The sequence below is a fragment of the Pantherophis guttatus genome, chromosome 12 (assembly GCF_059756535.1).
Source record: "Pantherophis guttatus breed Tessera chromosome 12, ASM5975653v1, whole genome shotgun sequence".
NCBI lineage: Eukaryota > Metazoa > Chordata > Lepidosauria > Squamata > Colubridae > Pantherophis > Pantherophis guttatus.
This window is the reverse complement of record NC_142074.1, coordinates 2,324,610-2,350,792: the sequence shown is the minus strand read 5'-3', so window position 1 is coordinate 2,350,792 and position 26,183 is coordinate 2,324,610. Positions and strand designations below refer to the sequence as shown.

At 43.6% G+C, this 26,183-nt stretch overlaps 2 protein-coding genes across 8 annotated transcripts in view; one reads left to right on the top strand and one right to left on the bottom strand.

Annotated features, from left to right (window-relative positions):
- Positions 1 to 26,183, top strand: part of STARD8 (StAR related lipid transfer domain containing 8) — a 120,423-nt gene that overhangs the window by 79,276 nt on the left and 14,964 nt on the right. The gene's annotated exons all lie outside the window — the stretch shown is intronic.
- Positions 3,602 to 14,051, bottom strand: GPR83 (G protein-coupled receptor 83). The gene is made up of 4 exons (XM_034434963.2): positions 13,068 to 14,051; positions 11,487 to 11,612; positions 9,425 to 9,558; positions 3,602 to 7,671 (listed from the first exon to the last, which is right to left on the bottom strand). Exons 1-4 carry the CDS (start codon positions 13,437 to 13,439, stop codon positions 7,035 to 7,037), a joined length of 1,269 nt encoding a protein of 422 aa, XP_034290854.2. The 5' UTR covers positions 13,440 to 14,051; the 3' UTR covers positions 3,602 to 7,034.

Below are 26,183 nucleotides of genomic sequence, written 5' to 3'. Positions count from 1 at the left end.
CAAGAACTCTTCTTACCACACAAACAGTAGTTGGTTAGAATAACAAACTCACTCTGGTAACAAACCATGATGGTAGCAGATCCATCCAACGATGATAGCATAATGGTAGCAACTCCACACACTATGGTAGCTTATCATCAACTGAATACTTTACAGTACCTCTCTTAAATACATTCACAACCAGTGATTATCTAATTACAGCATGACTCAGCAGTAAAACTTTAAAGTCACACAATACATATTCATATTAAAGTCACAGAACACATATATTGCCTGGACAACTTGTTAGGCTCAAAACATATCCTAACAGGCCCGACTGAAGAGTTCAATTTATGGTCCTGTGCTAAATGGAGCCAAAGGAAGAAAAAGAAATCTCTTTCTGGGGCCACAAGAGCAGGCGAGATTTCAGAAGAAAATAGCTTTATTTGGGCTGAAGAAAGCCCACTAAAAATCACCCCAGTAAGACAATAAAGAAACCAGTATATTTCTCAGAATCCAACAATGTATACATTGGATTAATAAATAACCAAATAAAAGCCATTAGCATAAAAATACTCTTTTTCTAGCAAATACTCTGCAATCTGTTCCCAGCAACGTCTGCGGAGACTCCTGGTGACAATCCAAGGTTACATTTGAAGAAGCAAACTGGCTACTCTGGATACGCTCAGTCAGTCTGCAATTCCACCTTCACCTCAGCTGCCTTCTTTCTTCCAGTTTTGATGAAGAAACCTCACTGAGTGGATATTACCTGGCAAGGCAAGCCAGCTGGGAGCAGAAGAGGGATTTTGTGTCCAAGGTGAGGTGAAGCTTCCACTAAACGGCACAGGAGGGCAGCAGAGTCTGAGAACTGGGACAAACTTAACGCATTGTAAGCCGCCCTGAGTCTCCGGAGAAGGGCGGCATATAAATCAAATTAAAAAAAAGAGAGAGAGAGAGAGAGAGCCAAGCGTGGAATAAAGGACTGTGACGACACCTTGATGATTGGGATGCTTGAGGTGGCACTGCCACGGAAGACCCTCCAAGAGTACCAGCAACCCCCCCCCCCAATAAAGCTAACCTAAGCCACTTCTGGCATGCAAAGAGAACCCAATCTGATTCAAGTTTCCAATCTGAGAGCAAAAGGAATATGATTTGGGCTGCTTCAAGACTTAATTTGAAAAAAAAAAAGTGTCCATAACTATTTATTTATTTATTTATTTTATTGAATTTATATACCGCCCTACTCCCAAAGGACTCAGGGCGGTGAACAGCCATAGAATAAAACATATAAATACAAAATTTAAAATAAAATAAAACAAATTAAATAATTTGGCTGAACAAATTTAAAACCCCAATAATTTAAAACCAAATTTAAAATTTCCATTTAAAAAGGGGAAAGACTTAGGTCAGGCCAGCTTGATGAAATAAAAAGGTCTTTAGAGCGCGGCGGAAGGTGCGCAGATCCAGGATCCTCCATATCTCCGGGGGAAGCTCGTTCCAGATAGTAGGTGCCCCCATAGAGAAGGCTCTCCCCCTGGGGGCCGCCAGTCAATATTGTTTGGCCGACGGCACACGGAGGAGCCCCTCTCTATGGGAGCGTACTATAAAGTAGAAACCTCAAAATGCTACCAGCTACTTCATTTTTGGCACAGGGTTATCCATGGAAAGATCCCAAAAGAGAAGATGATGACTCCAACTATGTGATCCAAGTTGCCCCCTTGACTTTTGGTACCCCTTTCTAGGATTGCCCTGAAGGGAATAATCTTTTTACAGGATTGTAACCATGTCAACTTTCATGTGGATGTCTTCCAGAGTTTCACTGCATTGAAGTTTGGAAATAATCTCCAATAAATAAGGAGCAAGTTTGAAGGAAGGACAATGCAGCAACCTTCCAACTGCCCATTAAGAGCCTCGCTGTGCCCTAAGAGGCTCTCAGGGCCCAGCCAGACAGTCAAAAAGGATGTCAGAATAAATTGTGCTGCCCTCATTGCCAATCCTGGTTCTGTGTAGGGGACAAATGAAGGAAGGGATCGTGGGATTCCTTAGGCTTCATTTCTCTCCCAGCAATTGTCACCTGCAGGTGGGAAAAACGCCTTTGCATACAATGGGCAAAATCAGGTGAGCAGAAGAGGGTGCTTGAACCAGAGGACTTAGCTGTGGTCTGGATGGCAGGACCAGACCATGGAAGCCCACCATGAGGAGAGGAGAGAATCACACCTGGCAGGTCAGAAGTGGCCTTTGCCTCCCAGCTTGCCGCCTTTGCCCCCAACGGCTTTTGAGCTTCTGTGGAGGCTTCCTGCAGCTGGATTGCTGGCAGCACTCTTTAAAGGGGATCAGTCAGTCTGGAGAAGACCTGTATTTAGGAAAGGCAACGGCCAGGGTGTCCTCAGGTCCACTTAAACAAGTCAGCAGTGGCAGCGTGATGAAAATTCCACCTTTGGCAGTGACTGTGCGCGTGACGCAGGGTAAACCAAATCACTTCAAGAGCAGTTTTTCCCTGGTTTGTTTTGGAGATGTGAAGGCAACGTATTTCATTGGCTTGGGATTCACAGCACTGTGGAAACCCAGAGAATTGTTCAGGTCAGTAAACAAGTTAAATGTATTGTGTAAACGCAGCCATTCTGGACCACGAAGCAGCCTGTTTTCTGCTCATCATTAATTAGTTTGTAGAAAGTGTGTCTCGCCATACATCGTGAATCCGGTCTGGAGTGTATTTATACCAACGACATCCAACTCTGGGCTAATCTTTCTGTGTCTCTTTCTTCTGCAGCGACTTCCTGGCAAGCATTATGATCATTAAGCCTGCTTATCATTGCATGAAATACTTGCATTTCTCTCCCAGGTCTTCAGCCAGAGGCAGGAGTTCATAGCATTTGAGCAATGGTGTTTTTCCTGGAAATTACTTCTGAATCTCCAGGTGACTTCAAACCAGAGAATTGTAAACAACACAGAATGTCACTCCATAATCCATTTCAGTGGTTGGGTAGGCCTAGGTTTGCTGCCCCCCCCCACTTGCAGAGAATATTAATTAAAATAGGGCATCTGATAAGACCTAGGAAGAGAGAGTGCTTTTCCAGATTATTGTTTATATGAAGCTGGATTTATTTTGGAAGCTGGAACAATTCATCAGTGGAACGGCTTCCCTTCAGAAGTTGTGGGTGCTCCAACACTGGAAATTTTTAAGAAGATGTTGGACAACCATTTGTCTGAAGTGGTGTAGGGTTTCCTGGCTGGGCAGGAGGTTGGACTAGAAGACCTCCAAGGTCCCTTCCAACTCTGTTATTCTATTCTATTCTATTCTATTCTATTCTATTCTATTCTATTCTATTCTATTCTATTCTATTCTATTCTATTCTATTCTATTCTAATCCTGACCGTCTGAAGGTTGACTCAGCCTTCCACCCTTCTGTGGTCAGTAAAATGAAGACTCAGATAGTTGGTGACAATACACTGACTCTGTAAACCACTTAGAGAGGGCTCTAAAGCATTGTGAAGTGGTACATAAGTCTAAGTGCTATATTGCTATTTGTTGGAAGGGGAAGCAAACCAGCAAGATAATGGATGTGGGGATACCAGGGGATGGTAGAATAGACGGCAAAGAATTGGAGAAGCTCACAAAGTATTAAGATCTGGAAAGTGAAGTTGAAAATCATGGCATAAACCAATTGTGGTGATCCTGATAGTTATCATCACAGTTGAGCGCCTTACCCCAAAATCCTGCATGTTGACAAAATTCCCATTGGCCAGTTACAAAGGGTCACACTGCTTGGATCCACACATATACTATGCATATATTACAACAATACTTGGTTCTTAGGAAAAACCTGATATTTATGAAGACCAACACCAGCTGAAGAATTGGCAGCTATAACTTCACATTGTTGTGATATAGAATAATAGGTACTGTAGACAAAAATGCCAAATCCAATCTAAACTTCTGGCTGACTGTGCAACTACCCATTATAGTACCAATAGGCGCCTTGGGTGCAATCCCAAAACAACTGGACTGGAACACCATAGGAATTGACAAATTTGCTGTCAGTCAGCAAAAGGCAGTTGCAAAAGGCAGCTTTACTCAGAACAGCTGACATCCTGCAGTGAGACCTTTAACACTATCAAACATTCACATCCCTTGGAAAGAACTTAATAGATAGACAAAAATGCCAAATCCAACCTGAACATCTGATTTTCTATGTGAAGAACATATAAATTGAATTTATATACTGCCTAACTCCCAGTGACTCTGGATTCAGAATGGGCTCCCAGACAGGGTTCCTGTATTAAATGCAACTCTGATAAGTAAAAAGCATATGAGAAGAATAAAAACCAAGTAGAGCCTTTTTTGCAAACTGAACCGATGAAACAGCAAAAGATCTGCAGAGTTTTATCTTAATCTGAAGTTGCTTTATTTAGGAAAGGATACCAGCTTTAGTAGCAAAAGCCACGGTCACAGTGTAAGTTCTCTGAATGAAATTTGTGCCATGAGAAGAGATCAGGTAGAATGATCTGAAAGGATCCAGTTCTGCTCAGAGGCAGAGGAATGTGGAGAAGGAAGCTTGTTGAGGGGTGGCATCTCCCTGGTGGATTGAAGTAATATTTCTGCAGACCGAAGTTCTGTGCCTCTGTTTCATCCCTTCGGTTGGCCATGTCAGCATGATGGGCTTCTGCACCATCAGCAATGTTGAGACATCACAACTGTTCATGGGAGGGTCAGCCTTTCACACCTGATCTCCACCATGGCTTTGTGAGCATCTTCCTTCGTGAGCTATCCAGGCTTCTCAAAGCCATCCGTCTTGGCTGAAGAGGTGGACATTTCTGATCCAGAAATACCCTTCTGATCTGCAGCACAATGACTAGGCCGACTTCCTTGGGAGGGAGGCTGTCCGCTTTCACAGTGTAGAAACAGCATGTTTCTAGTCCTCTGTATGATGTTTGCACAGAGTTCTATTCTTTGGGAAGGTGCACTTTAAGGCTCTTCGTTTTCCTTCCTCTGCAATCTTTTGCTCTAATCGGGTCCCATCCTGGGGGATTTGGGGAACTGGTGTCTTCAGCCGTACAAGGAATGGCCGAAGGCAGAAGAGTGGGGCTTCCTTTGCTACAGCTGAAATTTTGATGGGTGAGCACGTGGTCCCAATCCAGAACAAGTTCCTTTGAGCTAGGGCTATCCGCTGAAGAGGGTAAAAATATTCAAGATGGTGGTGACCATGATGAAGGGATCAATGCTCTGCCCGTGTTTTTAAGGATGCTGCATATATGATGCACTTAAAAACCAGGTGGAGCTTTGATTGCACCATGGTGGTTACCATTTGTTGTGGCCCGTATGCGGCCTGTGCGGATTGTAGCTGATTCGGACAGCAAGGAGGCTGGTGTGGTGCTGCGCCAGCAGTCTGTGCAGCTGGCACTCGAGTCAGACAATGAGGAGGCTGGAGAAGATGTGGTGCCAGAGGCAGGGATTCAGCCAGGGCCTTCAGAACCTCCAGAAGCTCCCTTAAGTGAAGAGGAGGAGCCTCTTCTCGATGCACGGGCACGCAGAGCTGCCAAAAGGCAGGAGTGGCTCCTCAGGAGGAGGTCTCCTCGAGAGTAAGGCTTGGGGCTAATTGGCCACTCCCTTAGCCTATTTAAGGAGGAATGCCGACTGAAGCAATTTGCAGGGAACAACTTCGTTCACTCTCCTTGATCTTAGTTCTCTGCAAATTGCTTCTGGGCTTTCTGCCAACCATAGTAAGATTAAGATTATTTATTCTTTGGATTTTTGCAGGCTGTTAAGAAAGTTAATTAAGAGCCTTTGTTTGAAAAAAAAACCCTGATTTTATTTTAGTAAACTAAGGTTCGTACAGACTTTGTGTGTGCTGCGTTCTTTGGGGTCAGAAATGTTAGCAAGAGAAAAACACAGGAAGGAATGTGTGCTGATTGAGGCAACCTTGAAGGGCTTGGCTCTCAGTACGCTTTATCAAAATTGCTATGGCAACTTAACAGCTATGGTTCTTTTTATTAAGACAATAACTCTTTCTTGAGGATTGTAATGGGAGCAGGATGGAGAAGTAACATGAGTTTTGTTAAAGCGAATTATAAATATCGGTGCTTACATTACCCGTTGCCTATGCATACGTATGACCGCATCATTTTCTCCTCCTTTCCAGCAATGTATAAATGTGAGTGTGTCCTTTTGCTTGCAGCAGTCCTTCCCATGCTTTTCCCCAGGGAATTCCTCCAGGGCACGCTGAGTAAATAAATTCTGCAGTGAGCCGTGATTATTGGTTGTGGGGTCCTGCGTTTGATTCCACAAGATCCCTTTCCTGTGGCCGCTTTTCCAAAAGCACACCAAATTTAAGTATCGCATCATAATTGCTATCACTTTGAGACTGAAGTCATTGCTCAAAACATACCCACTCCCAAGTGGGTGAAAAATCCCAGCCTTGCCCCAGGAATTGTGGGCTGCTGCTACTTTTACCTCCTGCTCCTGCCACCGAGTGTTTGCTAAAAATAATGAAGTGAATTTCCAGACCGTCTCACCTGAAAGCGAATTCTGTCCCTGCTGAGGCCTCTGAAGCTCCCCAGCCTGATTTATTTCAGTCACAAATGGGTGTTCAAATCTGTAGCTTTCTTTTAGGCAAAGCACAGAGAAAGCTGCCTCTTCTTCTGCCCAATGTTTATCTACATCGTTTTGGTCTGCAGATTATTTTCTTTCAAAATAATGACTTGTTAAAACCAGCGTTTCTCAACTTTGGCCACTTTAAGATACGTGGACTTCTCCATGCTGGCTGGAGAAATTCTGGGCGTTGAAGTCCACATATCGTAAAGCAGTCAGGCCCGAGAAACATTTCATGAAACACTGGGTTGGGCTCCAGACAATGAAGGTATCAACACTGACGTCAAGGCTTTTGGACTGCAATTTTCCCCATCACTCATGGAAAGCAGCAACCTAAAGTGATGTCCACTCGTGTAATGCTGATGTGATAAATTCTTGTCAGAAAGCCCGAGATGTGGGTGTGGCAAAGGGCTGGACAGTAGATGACCCAACTACAGAAGTGTTACTAAACCGGAGTGAGGCTGCTTCATTCCACATTCAAGGTGCCTGTTGTGATCAACTCGACAATAGAGATGTCCGTCTGTGCAGAGTTCCTGTGAGACGACTCCCTTGTCCGCTGAGTGGCGGCCTCTTGTTTGCAGCAATTAATGCCATCCCAGATGAGCCTGAAGGCAGCCGATAGGGACCGCAGGGACTGACTGCTGGAAGCCTGCTTCTTACAGCACATTCCCAGCAGGGCCCTGAGTTCTGTGCGGAAACCTTCATTGAGCCAGCAGTAAATGAAGGGGTTGTAGCAGGCACTACTCATGGCAAACCAGTGGAAAGCAAAGTAAAGGCCATTGTTGCGATCGATGGCTTGGCTGGACATGAGGATCAAGTAGCAATTCAGGGGGAACCAGCAGACCCCAAACACCATCACGACCACCATCAACATCCTCAGGGTCATCTTCTTTTTCCGCTGCTGGGCATAATATTGGTCCATGGTCACATCGCCAATGGCGTTCCTCATCCAGAGTTTCTTGGCCACCGATATGTAAGTGACAGAGGTCACTGCCAAGGGCAGGAGATACAGAAGCACAAAAGTGGCCATGTCCAAGTACTTCCAGTAGAGAGCTGTCGGAGGAGGGAAGCTGGAGAGGCACGCCATCCGGATGGTCCTGTTTCTGGAAGACAGAAGATGATGAAACCATGTTTAGTGGAAGATGTTGCCCTTTGAAAGGTCCATCCTGCCACAGGTGGCAGGGATCAAGTCTCCTTTCTATCTCCTCTCATTTTCTGCTTGAAAGAGGATGGACAACACAGCTCCTCTTTTGTCAGCTCACCCGTTCAGACAAATCAGACAAATCACTGAGAGCAATTTCTGATGCAACTGGCAAAAGTATCGTTTTGTAAAGATTTTGGCCAAAATTATTTGGTGGACGAAGTTAATAGAGGCACAAGCAATTTTCAAAAACATAGATACCAGTACTTAGATGAAATTATTTTTTAAATTGTTACTCATACCATGTTACAATCAATGAGTCCAACAGTTAATTGTATTGCCTGATTATTATCAATTTTTTACCGACTGGATCTCAGCTTGGACTCTGTCAGGATAAAAGAGAGCTGCCCGTGCTTTGCAGATTGTTTGGAAGAAATGCTTTTTGATCTTGCATGAACACAGCAGAAGCCTGGGAGAAAAAGCTACTTGGAAAGAATCTTTTATGGCTGAATTCCTTAAATCAGGAATCGTTTTTTCTTTCAGGTTTGCGTAATAGCTTGAAAAGAAGGGGAGAGGCAATTGCATTACCTCTTTAGAAACAGGGGACAGACAATTGCAATCACTTCCAAATTATTTTGAAATATGCACTTACCAAATATGAAGCAAAGATGCATGAATAGCAAGGCTTTACTTGTATTTTTCCATCCATTCATATGTTAATTTTTAAAACATTATTGGGTTTCATTTTGACTATTAAACCATTCAAGATAATTTATGGAAATTTAAATATATAACTATATACACCTACTCTGTACATTTGTGTGTGTGCTTGTGCCTTTGAGTCTGTCTTGATTCTTAGGAAACACCTGGACTCGCCTCTGAAGTTTTCTTCGCAAGATTTTCACAAACGGTTTGCCCTTGCCTTCTTCCTGGGGCTGAGAGTGAGTGACCGGCCCAAAGTCACCCGGCTGGCTTCTGTGCCTAAACCAGGGCCAGAAACTCAAGGATGTCCTGGTTTCTAGGCTGGTGTTTTACACCAAAGTGGCTCTCCTCTACACATATAGTACATGCATTCTCGGGAATGCCAAACACAACACAGAATCATACGCATGAAAGGCATGCCAGAAGGGTGTGTACCAGGTGTGAAATGCTCCCGGTTCGGACCGGCTCGGGCAAGTAGGTAGTGATGGCGGCGGGCAGTTCGGAGAACCGGTAGCAAAAATCCCTGCCCCTGCCCCCCATGCCCAGCTGGGCGATCATCAGAGGCTTTTTTTCTTTTAAATGCCTCTGACGATCCAAGCTCTGACGAGCCCAGCTGAGTTGCCTGATCGGCAGAGGGTTTTTTAAAAGCCCTCTGATGATCAGGCAACTCAGCTGGGATCGTCAGAGCCTTTCAAAAGCATTTTTTTACATGTAAAAAATAGTTTTAAAAGTAAAAAAAAAAAATTGGCCACGCCCATCCAGTCACATTACACCCTCCCACTAAGCCACGCCCACAGAACCAGTAGTAACAAATTTTAGATTTCACCACTGGTGTGTACCAAAATCTGCACAAAGGCCAGCGCAGTGTCACAGTACAAGCCTCTCCCCCGTGGGAAGTGCCTGGGGAGAAGGTTTCAATCCCTCCCCAATCCTTGTCCATCATTTCTGATGTTGAGAGTGATGGCGGATGAGAGGCCTTCCTTTTTCTCTTTGGTGATCTTGGTCAGTCTTACCCGTAAGGCAGCCTCACGAGGTTCTGGTGGATGGCGTAGGGCAGAGAGAAGCAACTGGCCATCACCCAAATGGCCAGGATGCACAACCCTCCTTTCACGAGGGACATTCGGGGCTTGAAGGGATGCATGATAGCCTAAAAGAGAGTCAGAGTTAAGCAGGCGGAAACCCCATCAAGACACCCAACCAGGTAGCACAAAAGGGGTGTCTACGGTTTAGAGTTGTGTGTATGAGCTTGACCTTTTTGACGGCCTTTGGGATGTCCCTGTGAACCCCGATGGTCAACGCTTCAGGGCAAATTCATTTCAATCTTGGTGAATCCACTTCCACTAATAATCAGCATCTTCTGGTGGGATGCCTTCCCTTCCCCAGCTGCAGCTGCACCATTTATTCCAGCTGCAGAACAAGATATTCTCTTAGTGCAGAGCTGAGTCTGAGTTTGGGGTAGTAAAGAGCCAAGATCAGCACATGTGATTTTGCTGGGCCTTGGTTCAAAGCATGTTTAAAAGTGGATCACCAAAAAATCGAAGACAGTAAGGTCCGTCCTTCCTTCCTTCCTTCCTTCCTTCCTTCCTTCCTTCCTTCCTTCCTTCCTTCCTTCCCTACCTACTTTTATATTTATATATCATGATGGCTTAGAAATTCAAATGTTTTAATTTTTAGTTCTAGCATAAAACTTTTTTGTTAACATTTGGGAGAAGTTTTTTTTATTATTTCCTTTCTGATTTTTTTCATAGGCAATCTAATAGATTCATTTCATTTTTTCTTTCTCATATATAAATACACATACACACACATATGAAAAATAGAGCAGTGTGTACCTATTCTAAACTACATTTTTAATTGTACAATACTAATATAGGTACATTATTACACCGCTGCTTAATTTTTACATTATAGGTATTTTTTAAAGGATGTATTAAAGGTGGTCCTTGACTTAATGACCATAATTGAGCCCAACATTTCTGTTGCTAAACGAGGCAGTTGTTAAATGAGTTTTGCTCCATGTTACGACCTTTCTTGCCCTCGTTGTTAAGTGAATCACTGCAGTCATTAAGTTAGTCACAGGGCTGTTAAGTGAATCTGGCTTCCCCATTGACTTTGTTTGTCAACAAAGGTCGCAAAAGAGAATCGCGTGTCCTTGGGACACAGCAGCCGTCATAATGAGCCAGTGGCCAAGTGTCCCAACTTTGATCTTGTGACTATGAGGATGTTGCCATGGTCGTAAGTATGAAAAATGATCATAAATTACTTTTTTTTCAGTGCTGTTGTAACTTTGAAAGGTCACTGAACGCATGGTTGTAAGTCGAGGATTGTTTACATTGTGAGATGTTTTGAAAATTGAAACAAAGAGATTAGAGATTTTTTAAAGGAGCCTTGGTGGTGCAGTGGACTAAACTGCTGTTAAAGTAGCACTTAGCTGCCAGCTGCCTGCAATTACTGCGAGTTCAAATCTCACCAGGCTCAAGGTTGACTCAGCCTTCCATCCTTTCTAAGGTAGGTAAAATGAGGACCCGGTTTGTGGGGGCAATAAGCTGACTTTGTATAAAAAAAGAACACCGCTTAGGGGGGGGGCGAAAGCCCTACTAAGCAGGTATATACAAAAGTATGAAGGCTATTGCTTAATGCATTGTAAGCCGCCCTGAGTCTCCGGAGAAGGGCGGCATCTAAATTTATTTATTTATTTATTTATTTATTTATTTATTTATTTATTTATTTATTTATTTATTTATTTTTAAATTTATATACCGCCCTTCTCGCTGAGGACTCAGGGCGGTGTACAGCCAGAATTAAAAAACATGAAATACAAATATTAAAAACAATTAAAATATATATAAATTTGGCCCAGAATTAAAAATACAAACCAATTAAAACATTTAAAATTTCTTCTTAAGCCAGCCCGGCTTGCTGGAAAAAGTGGGTTTTAAGGGCACGGCGGAAGGCACTAAGGTCTCGAACCAATAAATAAATAAATAAATAAATAAATAAATAAATAAATAAATAAATAAATAAATAAATAAATAAATAAATAGTTCCCAGAAGAGATTCTAGAGCGGCCCTTACCTGGTGACGGTCCAGAGCAATGGCGGCAAAGGTCAGTGCGGACACATGGATGGAGCAATACTGGACAAAGCGACTTATATGGCACATCAGTTTTCCAAAAACCCAGGTACTGCTGACAAAGCGCACCTAGAAGAGAAAGTTAGGCTCCGCCTAGAATCAGGTCTAAGGCAGGCTCCCCTTGGGCTTGTCCCATGCCTCTCCTCCAGCAGAAGCCAGATGGTACAGCAGCCATCCCCTTTTGAGAGGGGATGGTTTCACATGAGCAGCAGGCACACGTGCAGCTCCGTTTGCACATGTGGCAGGCATGCGCATCAGCTGCTCATCACCTGCCACTCACACAAATGGAGCTGGGCACACATGTACACTCGCCCGCTGCTCACACAAGTGCAGCTGCGTGCACAGGTGTGCATGCCCACTGCTTCTGTGGCCAGTTCCAAACAAGCCACAGCCCAGTACTGGGGCAAGGCCCAGGAGTGGGGGACCTCTGCTTTAAGTCTTCTCAAAGCAGACTTATTGGGTACATTAGGCTGGGAGAAACAGCTGAACATCTAAACTCAACTGCTCGCTGAATTAACCGGACTCTGTTAAAATGGATAGCTTGTAATGCAACAGATTGAGAGAAACCCACCCACTCATTAATTGAACGAACTATTGAACACTGATTGATCACAGGTGGCGTGGCTCAGACCTTGGTGAAGAATGCACTGCCTGTGAGCAGAGCAAGTTGTTTTGGGCACCTGGGTGTTGGGTATGAACCCAACCACCCAGACTTCATAGGCTGTTGTTACAGCTATTCAAGCCACAAACTCAAACATCTAGGAAGAAAGGTTCCTCCCATCTTTAGGATGCCACGTCAACTTTCGGTGCTCAGGTGGGACCAGGCAAAGGTCACAACCTTACTCAGGTCACCATGAAAGCCCTCAAAGAAAGGAGCTAGTGGACATCCCATTCCTGGGGAGATTTTGGTGGAGGTGGGGATTGGAAGGAGAATTCCATGGGAGAGGGGCAATGTTTCTGGAATGCCTTCAGCTTAGCACAATTTCTGCAAAGACCATGCCTGGAGCAGCCTACACAGCCCAATGACTTCCAAGTGTATAGGATCTTAAGCCCCATCATTCTCCTCAAGAAAACACATCACAGCTTCAACTTTGAAGGACCACCCTCCTCCAAACTCTCTTCCTCATCCATTCCTCTCTGTTCTTTGAAAGTTCTACTTGGGAGTATAATAAGATGGACTGGATCACGGACTTGAACAAAGCAAAACAAGACTAACCCAGGAGGTGACCTTCAACAATTTCTCAAGACTACATCTTTTCAGATCTCACAGACTCCTCTTCTAGCAAAAAAGTTTGGCAAACGAAACACTTTTTCAGAGCTGAGGTGCTTTTCCTAAGCTTTAAGTCCTGGTGCCTTGGGCAAAAAGGAAGGAAGGAAGGACCCCAAATCCATTGGACTTCTCTAGAACTTTCCCTGGGGAATCCTGAGCCCCAGCGACTGGCCCAATCGACCGGTCTTTCAGTGGAGGAGTCTGCATTGGGGGCCCCTCTTTAGGAAGGCAATTGTGGGGCCAGGGTTACTTACCAGGGTGAAAGGCATGTTCAGGAGGGTGATCAGGATATCGGCTGCAGCCAAATTGACAATGAAAAGGCCGGTGGCTGAGTGCATCCTCTTGTTCTTGACCACCACATGGCACACCACAACATTGCCAAAAAGCGAGATGCAAATAATGGCAGAATAAGCCACAATCAGGAGAGCTTTCACCATCTGGCTCTGCGATTCCTCTTTGTAACCGGTGCCACTCTCAAATTCTCCCGTGGGCTTTACGTCCAGGTCCTCGTGGAAGGAGGATCGATTGTGGAATGAAAAGAGGATGGAGCTGGTGCTGTTGGATCTTCCCACCCAACTGAATGACTTGGAGACGTGTGGAGAAGAGAACCACATGTGCCTGTTCATGGCTGGGAGAAGACAAGGCAACAGAAAAGTTTTCTTCTCTCCAGAATCAAGGGGACCTGGAGGGATGTCCCCCTTCTCCCAACTTCTCTCCTTTTAGTGCCTGTCCTGATCTCAACGCTCCTCCAGATTTTTCAGATCCAGCTTGGAATGGTGATTGTTTCCTTCCTCTTAAGTTCCTACAGTTACTGTCTGTTTCTTTTAATTTCCACTAGATTTTCCTGCTTCCTGTCTCCGCAGAGCTCTTCAAAAGTGTGGAGTTTGCTTTCTGTTCCTCCAGGCTGGTCAGTTTTCCCAGCAATCAAAGCCACGCATGAAGACGGAAAGGCTTAGGAGGCAAGCAAATCCTTTCCCAGCTTTTCTCCTTCCACGTCCTGCTTGGAAGCCAGGCTGCGCTGGACGCCTGCTCTGCCTTAGGTGTATCTGCAGCTGTGTGGATGTTATGCTGAGCGACACGAGCAGCGTCCTTTGCCACTTCTTCCCAATCCCAGATACAAGCGGGCGGGGGCTGAGGGGGAAGAGAAATAGTTGCAAGGAAGCTGTTCCAGAGCTATTGCTGGGAGCTGCTTATCCATCAATCTGGCAGACCAACCTCCTTCAGGGGCTGGATCCCCCCCTCCTCTCTTTCCAGCATTTGCATGCAAGCCCTGGGGAGGAATTGTTTGTCCACAAGTTGCAGCAAGTCACACCAGCATGAATACAGGGCTCAGAAACAGGTGGGGGCAACAGAAATGCCCAAGAGGGAATGCTGGATCAAAGAGGGAGGGGGGGGCTGCTGCTTCTTGCCAACCTTTTGTTGGCAAAGATCTTGCAGGTCGCCTTGCGGTCCACTGGAGAGGGCTCCCCTCCCTTCCTATAAAGAATTTGGAAATCAGGAAGAACTTAATCCAGGACCACCATAAATCCCAACAGTCTCCAGATGGGTCACAGCTTTTTTTTTTTTTTTTTATTGAAAAAGTTTTCAAATACAGATTTTTCCCCCTTTTTCCCCCCCCTCTCCCTCCCCCTCCCTATCCCCCCCTCCCCACCCCACCCATCCCCCCCGTGACTTCTTCATAACAAAAAAAAAACCTAATTCATAACAGATTACTTACTCCCTCCTCTAGATATTGACCTTTACTTACTAAAAATATTATTAATATTATAACATCCCCCTTTATCCATACATTTCAGAAAAGAGAAAAGAAAGGGAAAAAAAGGAAAAAAAAAAAGACATTATACTATGACATTATAAAATAACTTCTCCACTTTAAAAATATACAATAAGTCCTACTTTAACATTTAATCTTCTATGTATATTACTATGACATTTCAAAACAGCCTTCCCCATCAAATCTAGTTTAACATTTATTCCACTCTATCCATTTCCTCCACTCCCCTAAATATATCACTTAAAAATCCCTTTTCTTAGACTAATCAATCTACTAACTAGCTTATTCACCCACTATCAAGCAAAATTACCATACACAACATTTCTTAATATCATTAATTCACTGCCCACACTACTTAAAAATCTATGTCTATATTTTCCATTATATCTAAATAAAAAAAAAAAAAAAGAAAAGACAATAACTTTAAATTTATAATCCATATAGTATCTTCTTTAAGATCTTTCCACTGGATTGGTGGAACCAACATCCATAATCGGGTAACATAACTTGCTGGTGCAACAGTTTATTCAAGATCTTCAATCATATCTGCCCCCATCAGTAGTAAATATCTTCTTATATATATAAAAGTAAAAACAACCACCCGAGTGACATTATAATTATATTCCATATAGTAATAATTATGGGTTTCATCAGGATTATTAATTCCCGTCATCGTAGTGGGTAACAACCCGATCTTCTGCATGCCCCAGCATAATTCTCTTGCCTTGTAACGAGATAATATAATATATTTATCAACACACAAAAAAAATTCCAAAATGGATAATTCAAATCCATCAGTTTAAGGCTCATTTCACGTCCCCAAATTACGGCCATGCAGAGATCTGCCACAATCTTCAGGATGATATTAACCAATACGTCGCCTCTTCTGTATTTACACATAATAATTCATATTTTAAAGTCACTGGCTTCACTGTTGCCTGATTTAGAAATTTCTATTTTTATGCCACCTATTTCTTTTTTTTTTTTTTCTTTTCTTTTTGTGGGTTTGTTTTCCATCCTGGTTTCTTTTCTACAAATTGTGTATCATCCGGTCAGATTTTGTTCTGCTTTGTAGATTGGTCTTGTTGGTTTTGTTTTTGTATCTCATATTTCTTTTTTATCCCTTGTATTTCACCTAATTGGTTTCCATGCTTATCCTTGCCTTGATAAGTCATCACCATAAGATTAGATGCCACTTCTCTCAGATTTGTAGATAATCCAGCTGGGGTATCCAATAAATCCAAAGGCAATTCTTCTGGTACAGTCTCTATATTTCGATATTTTACCTTTATTTCCGGCTCCTTCTGCTTATCCTGTATTATACCTGAAGACGTTAAGTTCATTTTCAACCTATTTTGATAAAATTCTTCCGCTCTTTCAACAGTGTTTAGCTGATATCTTTCTCCTTGATATCTAAATATAATACCAACTGGGGCGTCCCACCTGTATAAGATATTTCTCTTTTTTAACTCATTCACCAGAAAACCAAATTTCTTCCTTTCCATCAATATCTTAGGTGGGAGTTCCTTGTAAATCCAAATCTTTCTTCCATACAATTGCAACTTAGAATTGAAGGAATTTTGCACGATGTTATTCCTAATTTCTCTGTCTGTAAAATAAATCACCACATCTCTAGGCAATTGCCTATGCTTGGCAATCCAGGAGTTAATTCGATAAACTCTGTCAATCCTACAAAACACTTCATCAGGTTGAACCTTTAGAATCCCAGCTAGAAATTCAGAAGATATTTTCCTTAAATCATCTCTATTATTTTCCTGCAAACCTCTTAATCTTATCGCATATTCTGTGAAATTATATTGTGCCATTAAAATCTCTTTTTCAATCTTCTGTTGCAGATTTTCTGCATTACCATACTTTTGATCAGCATTCATTTTAGATTTTTCTTCTAAGCTATTATCCTGAATATTTATCAAGTCATTTTCAATTTTTTGGATTCTATTGTCCAGTTTATCAGCATTCATTTTAGATTTTTCTTCTAAGCTATTATCCTGAATATTTATCAAGTCATTTTCAATTTTTTGGATTCTATTGTCCAGTTTATCTTGAATTCCTTCCATTTTAGACTCTAGTACATTAGTATTTGTGTCCAACTGCATCATAAATTCTGTAAAACCATTAGCCATAGATTTCACCAATTCTTTAATTTCCTGCTTAAATTTTTCAAATTGCTGATTCACAATCTCCTCCCTTCTTTCAATCTCTTCTATAAAAAATTCTATTATATTAAAATCAGGTTTCTCAGACTGAAGAATTAAGACTTGTTCCTTTAAGTTGTTGGTGGGGGAATCCCCCCCCCTTCTTGTGTATCTGACTTTATGAGTCTCAGTGCCATGTTTCCGCCCAAGCAGACTTTGTTAAAAAAAAAAGCAAGAAAGACTTCTTTCCAATCAACAACAATATCAGGTCTCCAAGGGAGAGAAAAAGAGAAAAAAACACAGGAGCGAAGTTTTGTCTACAAATGTAGCCAGTGGTATTTATTCCGCTACATTGTAGTAATAAAAAACGGAAGGAATTTCCCTTTCTGCCTCTCCTCCAGCCGACGCCATTTTTTAAAAGGCTTTTTTTTTTTCCTCTTTCTTTTCCTCCTCTCTCTTAAATAATTTCTTTTAAAAAATCAGTAAAATACTTGCAGTTCAGTATTACAGGTCCAGCTCACATTTTCTTTGAGTAGTCTGTTAAATTTGCAGGCTTGCTTTTGACGCCTAGCTCTGCATTAGCAGAGGTCTCCCAAAGCCCGGAGCGGCGGCTGGGGATATGGGGCATCTCATCCGCTCCGTCCCAAAAGTAAAGGAAAAACTTTTGGGACTCCGCAGAGAGTTCTACCCACCCCTGCCGGCTCTATCTCCGTTTCCTCATGGAAACGGAGTTTTTCGAGCCACCATTCTGTTGTGAAGGCGGCTCTGACAGGCGATGGAAGCTGACGATCCCGAAGGAACGTCTGGCAGCGACAAACAGCAAACAGGAAGTCCCCCAGATGGGTCACAGCTTTGATCCAGCTTTTTCAAAAGCCAGAATCTACCCCCCACCACCTTCCCCAGGCAAGAAGTGGCTTCAGCTAAATGCCTTTGCTCAAATCTCTGATCACCTCCCCCCCCACTCCCCCCCCAAAAAAAACCTAGTCAAAAAAATCTGCCAAACTGTACCCTCCAAAAAAGACAGGAGGAGTGAAGGAGGCATAGGACCACCAGCCCTCCAGTTTTATTCCCTATGAGCTATTGCTTTATGAGACAAGTGCTGGATGAAGCCTTGGAAGGCACCATGCGCATATTCCAAGGTGCTGGGAAGTGTTTACAATACCATTTCTCAACCATGGCAATCCCAGAATTCCCCAGCCAGCTAACACATCTGCTTTACAGAGGCAGGAAGTCGATGTGGTTTCTTTTGCCATGTCTTGAGCCTTCAAGAGTCATTCTGGTGAAAGTGCTGCTCTCTCAAGTTACCTGTTGAACTACAACGTGAGGTAGGAGGCTACCATCCAGAAAATCAACACAGAGGCCCAAGGAAACCGTGGGCATTTACACAGGCACACGCACACACAGAGAGAAAGAGAGATTAACAGATTAACCGAATTGGAAGGGACCTTGGAGGTCATCTAGTCCACCCCCACCCCTGTCGCCCAAGCAGGAGACCCTACACCATTTCTGACGAATGGAAGCCCAGTCTTTCTTTCTTTACTTTCTTTTCTTTATTCAAATTTCTATACCGCCCTTCTCCTTTTGGACTCAGGGCGGTGAACAGCCAAAAAATAAAACATTTTATATACAAAAGTTAAAATAAATTCAAAATAATTAAATAAATTTGGCCCATTAATTTAAAACATTCCAATTAAAAGCCATATCAAAATTATTAAAACCAATCATAAAATCAGGACAGCCCGGCTAACTGAAAAAAATAGGTTTTGAGGGCCCGACGAAAAGTCCGGAGGTCTGGGATCACTCGTATCTCTGGGGGTAGATTGTTCTAGAGGGTGGATGCTACCACAGAGAAGGCTCTCCCCCTGGGGGTCGCCAGCTGACATTGCCTGGCCGACGGCACCCTGAGGAGGCCCTCTCTGTGGGAGTGAACTGGCCAGTGGGAGGCAATTGGTGGCAGGAGGCGGTCCCGTAGATACCCCAGCCCTAAACCATGGAGCGCTTTAAAGGTGATCACCAACACCTTGAAGTGCACCCGGAAGTCCACCGGGAGCCAATGTAGCTCGCGCAGGAGAGGAGTCACATGGGAGTGCCCCGTTGCTCCCATAATCCCCCGCGCGGCCGCATTCTGCACCAGTTGGAGCCTCCGGGTGCTCCTCAGGGGGAGCCCCATGTAGAGAGCGTTACAATAGTCCAGACGAGAGGTGACAAGTGCTTGAGTGGCCGTGCGTAGGGAGTCCCGATCCAGAAAGGGGCGCAACTGGCGTATCAGGCGGACCTGATAGAAGGCCCCCCTGGCCACGGCCATCGTATGCCCTTCTAAAGACAGCCGTGTGTCCAGGAGGACACCCAAGTTGCGGGCCCTTTCCGTGGGGGCCAATGATTCGCTCCCAATAACCAGCGATGGTGCCAGCTGGCTATACCGGGACGCCGGCAGCCACAGCCACTCGGTCATGGAAGGGTGAGTCGGAGCCTGTTTCTCCCCATCCAGACCCACACGGCTTCCAAGCACTGGGACATCACTTCCAAGGCATCGTTGGGATGGTCTGGGGTGGAGATGTACAGCTGAGTGTCATCAGCGTACTGATGGAACTCCACCCCAAAACCACGGATGATCTCACCCAGCGGCTTCACATAAATGTTGAACAGGAGGGGCGAGAGGACCGACCCTTGTGGCACCCCACAAACAAGGCACCTCAGGGTCGACCGCTGCCCCCCTGTCAACACGGATTGCGACTGGTCGGAAAGATAGGAGGAGAACCACCGCAAAACGGTGCCCCCCACTCCCAGTCCCTCCAGCCGGCGCAACATGATACCATGGTCGATGGTATCAAAAACCGCTGAGAGATCTAACAGGACCAGGATAGAGGAATAACCCCTACCCCGAGCCCTCCAGAGATCATCCACCAACGCGACCAATGCCGTTTCCGTGCTGTACCCAGGCCTGAAACCGGACTGGAGTGGATCCAAATAGTCTCTTCTTGAAAGCCTCCAGTAATGAAGCTCCCACAACTTCTGAAGGCAACTTCTGTTCCATGGGTTGACTGCTCTCACTCTCAGAAAATTCCTCCTTATTTCCAGGTTGAATCTCTACAAAAATCCATCCATTCACCCAGCCAAGGGTTCAGTAGCTGTCCCAGGACTGCATGCTGTTGTTGATTCAATAAGCTTTCTTTCTTAAGCAGCCTCCATTTTATTCCCAGCTTGGAACTGAACCTGATTTTTCTTTCCGTATCGCTACCTCCCCCTTCTTGCTTCTCTGTCTTCTAGACAGACCTAGCTTTGTGTCACAGAGATGATAAGCATTTCCTCCCTCTTTCCACCCAAGTCCCTAACAAATGCATTGAAGACTACCAGAATCGGGACTTTAGAATCTTCTAAAAATCCTTACAGAGTACTCTGCAAGATCCTTTAAAACTTCAGCTAAAATCCTACCAGTATTTTTTAAAAAAATTCTTTCTAGCAACGTTTCGACAGGCTCACAACCCTGTCATCTTCAGGCTCTTGTTTCGGCTGTCCTCCAATCGGGACACAGAGTTGCAGGCTAGCCAGCATATGTCAGCAGCAACAAATATAGATAAGCGACAGTTCTGACCTCGCAACATAGAACCCATAGCTTCTAAACAAAACAAGAAGCTATGGGTTATTTACAATGACGCGGGAAAACACCCAAGATTTTAATTTTTTGTATATGTACACCTGCGAAAACTTAAGAAGACATATATATATATATATATATATTGCTCCTTTGCTCCTAGAAGCATGAAGCCGAAAACACCAGCCTGAAGATGACGAATGAGACTTCGTCGAAACATCACCAAGACACTTCCAATTTTACGCGGGAGAAAACCCAAATAACCAAAGACCCATATATATATATATATATATATGTTTATGTAAGTTTTCACGGGTATGTATGTGTGTATAGTTAATATTTCGGGTTTCTTCCCGTGTAATTGTGGATATATCCCTAAAAGGGTAGAAGCGACGTTTCGGCAGAATCCCATCTGCCATCATCAGGCTTATGCCAGTAGTCATTTTGCACTAACTGACGTTGGAATTTCAAATCTGGTGCTGGTATTCTGGGATGGCTCCACCTTTTCATTCTGATTGGTTGGGAGTCCCAGTATGTGTTTATTGGCTTGGCTTCGGGTGTATGGTCGCTTTTTCTCCACTAGGTGGCAGGGCTTTATCTTTGTGGCTGGTTTGAATATGATTTGGTTGGGATTTTTTTGTGCAATGTTTGGTCCATGTTCCACATATGGTGTCAAGATTCGTCTATCTATGAGAGCAGGTTTCCAAATAGTAGGCAGACGTGAAGTGTCATCCCGTTTATTCATGCAATATGGTCTTTTTTCCATTTCTATTGCTTCTCTGATTATCCTGCCATTGAGATGTTCTATTTTTGCAACTGTTTTTGTTTTATTAAAATTAATGTTGTGTCCTGTTGTATTTATATGTTGAACTAATGATGATGTGTGTTCTTGCTTTTGTATTGAGTTTTTGTGTTCCTCGATGCGCACACTCATTCTGTCTATTTGGTGTATCTATGAGAGCAGGTTTCCAAATAGACAGAATGAGTGTGCGCATCGAGGAACACAAAAACTCAATACAAAAGCAAGAACACACATCATCATTAGTTCAACATATAAATACAACAGGACACAACATTAATTTTAATAAAACAAAAACAGTTGCAAAAATAGAACATCTCAATGGCAGGATAATCAGAGAAGCAATAGAAATGGAAAAAAGACCATATTGCATGAATAAACGGGATGACACTTCACGTCTGCCTACTATTTGGAAACCTGCTCTCATAGATAGACGAATCTTGACACCATATGTGGAACATGGACCAAACATTGCACAAAAAAATCCCAACCAAATCATATTCAAACCAGCCACAAAGATAAAGCCCTGCCACCTAGTGGAGAAAAACCGACCATACACCCGAAGCCAAGCCAATAAACACATACTGGGACTCCCAACCAATCAGAATGAAAAGGTGGAGCCATCCCAGAATACCAGCACCAGATTTGAAATTCCAACGTCAGTTAGTGCAAAATGACTACTGACATAAGCCTGATGATGGCAGATGGGATTCTGTCGAAACGTCGCTTCTACCCTTTTAGGGATATATCCACAATTACACGGGAAGAAACCCGAAATATTAACTATACACACATACATACCCGTGAAAACTTACATAAACATATATATATATATATATATATATATATATATATATATATATATATATATATCACATTCCCACATTCTCGCGAGGGCTTCTCTCTCTCCCTCCCTCTCACACTCCCCTCCCCCACAAATGCACTCAGTTTCCTTCAACTTGGCAACTCATTTTCTCTTTCCTGTAAAAAAGTGTGGCAACAACACTGTAATTACAGCCAAAATTTTAATTTCTCCCTAGAAAGGGGTGAAGGAACACAACAAGTAATTGGTAGAGGGTTTTTGTTTTTAGGGGTCCTGAATTTGGGTCTTTCCAATGAAGTAGGGGAGACCCAACTCAGAAAGGGGGAAAGGGTATGGAGAGATGAATGGTGACCCTGGACCTTCCTGTGTCTCTGCTGCTCTGGGCCACCTCCACAAGCATCTTGCCATGTCGAGTACCAGGAGTGCTCCGAAAACATCCCCATGGCGGTCATTAGGATTGCTCTCAAAGCCAGGCAGGGGATATTCATCTATTTAGAGTACATGAAAGAAGGATGGAAAATCAGCACAGTCCAATTCAACTGTTTTCTGCTACAATGAAACATGAAATGAAATGACATGGCGGGTTTCATAGGTGCTCAATTTAAACCGAGGCTTTTCACAATCGAGCTTAATATCCTGCTATTGCCAGCGATGATAAAATTGCATTTCCTGTATCCTCCTCCTCTTGGGTGAAGCTGCAAACTCTCTTCTTTGAAACGTTCCCAATTTCCTCCTCACCAGGGACCGCAGTCCCTTCGGGGAGGTGACATCCTAATGCAACATCAATCATTCCCATCTGGACCCGTTTAGCATCATCGCATAGCAGCAAAGCACATAAGGTGACAGCTGACAGGGAATTTCCTATAAAATACAGGCAGAGCCTTGTTTGCTCTCCAAACTTGGTGGTTTCCTTGCAGGCATATCATTGCCCAATCTAGGTAAAATCAATGCTAGAAGAATTGAAAAGCAAACTTTACTCCCTTCCAGGTCTGATGATGTTGGGTAATGAAATGTTTGCAAGAAAACCAACAAGCACAGAGAGCACAAATCATCCCTCATTTTAACCCTGAACTACAAATATTCTCTTCTATCTTGTTGGCACCATCACAGCCATCATCCCCTGCAGACATTTCTGAGATTGAGTAGCCTGGCAGCCGACATCCTCTCTGTAAACAGCTTCCACTGTTTAGTGAACCAACTTATTTATTGATGTGTTTATTTAATAAATGTATCTGGCCACCTATCTGATTCGCAAAACTCTGGGTAGCAAACAGCTAAAAACAGAACAAAATAGTAAAAAAATAAATAAATAATCAAATTTAATAATAACAGAAATAACAAAATAGCAGAGCAGCCGAGACCTTCCATTAAAAAAAGCAAGGCCAGCTTTTCAATGCCTTGTAAAAGTCTAAGGCAGTGTTTCTCAACCTTGGAAGCTTGAAGATGGGTGGACTTCAACTCCCAGAATCCCCCAGCCAGCGCTGCTGGCTGGGGGATTCTGGGAGTCAAAGTCCACCCATCTTCAAGCTTCCAAGGTTGAGAAACACTGGTCTAAGGGGACAAGGAGACACCACTGGGAGAGGTGGCCCCGGAAAAACCCTCACCCCAAGTCATGAAGGGCTTTAAGGGTAACCATCAAGACCTTGAGCTGCACCCAGAAGCAATGCTGGTAGCCAATGCTATTCGTGCAATCGTGTCACATGTGGTGAACGAGCGGCACCCATAACTGCCTCTTCCGCTGCCATAGTTTACACCAGTTGAAGCTTCTGAATACTCTTCAAGGGCAACCCCATGTGCAGCGCAGAAATCGAAGTGGAATCAAGACCCTGATTGCTTGGAATGCGAGGAAGAGTGGGTTGCCAGGAGAAGAACTCCTGGGACATGGAACTGTCCCTTTTTAAGGCCCATCAGAAATGCTTCTGTGTTGCACGACTGGCTCAGTCTCCATTGCTTCTGCCCATGGGCAAGGCCATTGTGTATGGCATCTCCTCCATTAAGACGTTTGGGGAGGGGAAGTGGAAGATCCAGAGGTTCATGGTCAGCAATTTCCATCAACCTTTGTAAGCAAGGTTAATTGGATCCTCTTTATGTTGGGCCAGGTCAGTCAGAAGTAACCTTGGCAACCACTTGTCTTGTTCACAGGGATTCTTTTCTGCTCGTGGCTCTCTAGGATGTTCAGCTGAAGTGGGGAGGCATGAGGGCCATCATTCATTTACTCGATTCTTATCCCTTCTGGCTGAGTCAATTGACTTGGCTGGGATTCGCTCTATGTTTAAGGAGGGTGATTAATCATTCCTTCAGTAAGGGATGTGCTGTTTCTTGCTAGGAGGAGGAAATTATAAGATTCTACTTGAACTGCCTTCTCCCACTTTATAAGCCACTCTCAAATATCCCATTCTTGTTTAATGGGCTGGTGAAAGTCGTCTTCTGACTGCTCAGATGCCTTAATCTCCATGCCTGAAATTGGACGCAGAGAGTGCAACTCTGCTATTTTCTGGGCTTCTTGATGGCTTTAGATACCATCAAGCTTAGTTTCTTCCTGGTATGGTTATACATGGAGGAGACTGTTTAGTAGTGGTTCTGGTCTTGCTTGTTGGGATATGTCCAACGGGTAGTGCTGGGTACCATGGACCAAAGCGGTATAACACATACTGGTACAGAGTTTGCCTACACTGAATACTCTGCACTGGCTGAGTGGTCTGATAGGTACAATTTGAGGGGCTGATGTTGAGTTTTGAAACTATAGACATCTCTGGACTTATTTATCTATGGCAGTGTTTCTCAACCTTGGTAGCTTGAAGATGGGTGGACTTCAAGTCCCAGAATCCCCCAGCCAGCAGCGCTGGCTGGGGGATTCAGGGCGTTGAAGTCCATCCATCTTCAAGCTTCCAAGGTTGAGAAACACTGATCCATGGGGCTGTCTCTCCTGCTATGAACCTGCCCAGTTATTCACAGTCATCAAGAGAACCTTGTGGAGATGCTCCTGTTGCCAGAACATGGCTGCAGTGTGTGTGGGACAGGGTCTTCTCAGCCTGGAGAATTGTATCAAGGGTGCTTCTCAGCAGGTTCTGACAGGTTCTGGAGAACCAGTAGCGGAAATTTTGAGTAGTTCAGAGAACCAACAAATACCACCTCTGGCTGGGCCCAGAATGGGATGGGACTGTGGATTTTGCACTATCCTTCCCCTGCCACGCCCACCAAGCCACGCCCACAGAACTGGTAGTAAAAAAAAATTGAATTCCACCACTGATGTGTATCCTAAGGAGGTGCCCTCAACCCTGGCCCTTCCAGCAATCAGGGAACTCTCTGAGCCACCAGCCTTTTAGTAGTGAAGCTACTTTGAATTATCTTGATTTCAAGGTCATGTTGACTATTTTGTGTTCTTAATAATAATAATAACCTTTACTGTCACTGCACAACATGTGTACAATGAGATTGGTGCACCCCACCCCCAACACAATGCAACTCACAGTGGAAACAGAAAATCCCTAACCCAATAAATCATATTAACAAATAGTGTTGCCAGGTGTCCACTATTTGAGCGGACAGTACACTTCTTTCACATTATGTTCACTATTTTTTTTCACAAAATAGTGGATATTTTTTTATTCAAAAGCTTTGTGATGAAATTAAAATGTAATTTAATATTTTACATATTATTATAATATATTTGATGTTTTGAATTTTAAGTAAAATTTTGAAGTGATTATTTTAATATGTGTTAAAATAGGAGCCTGGATAGCTCTGCAGACTGAAGCACTGTAATTTAACACCAGCTGTTTGCAATTAAAGGAAGTTCAAATCTTGCCAGGCTCAAGGTTGACTCAGCCTTCCATCCTTTCTAAGGTGGGTAAATTGAGGACCCAGTTTGTGGGGGCAATAAGCTGACTTTGTATAAATATACAAAGAAGTATGAAGGCTATTGCTGAGCACATTGTAAGCCGCCCTGAGTCTCCGGAGAAGGGCGGCATATAAATCAAATTTTAAAAAAATGTTTGTAAGAAAATATATAATTTAATTGTAATTTTTAAAAAATTTTTTTACTAATTAAACCCCCCCCCCACTTGTCCGCTATTTTTTGGAAGCAGACCTGGCAACCCTATTAACAAACACCCAGTGGTGGGATTCAGCCAGTTCGCACCACTTCGGGAGAACCAGTTGTTAACTTTCTGAACAGTTTGGTGAACTGGTTGTTGGAAGAAATAATTAGGGCAGAGAACCGGTTG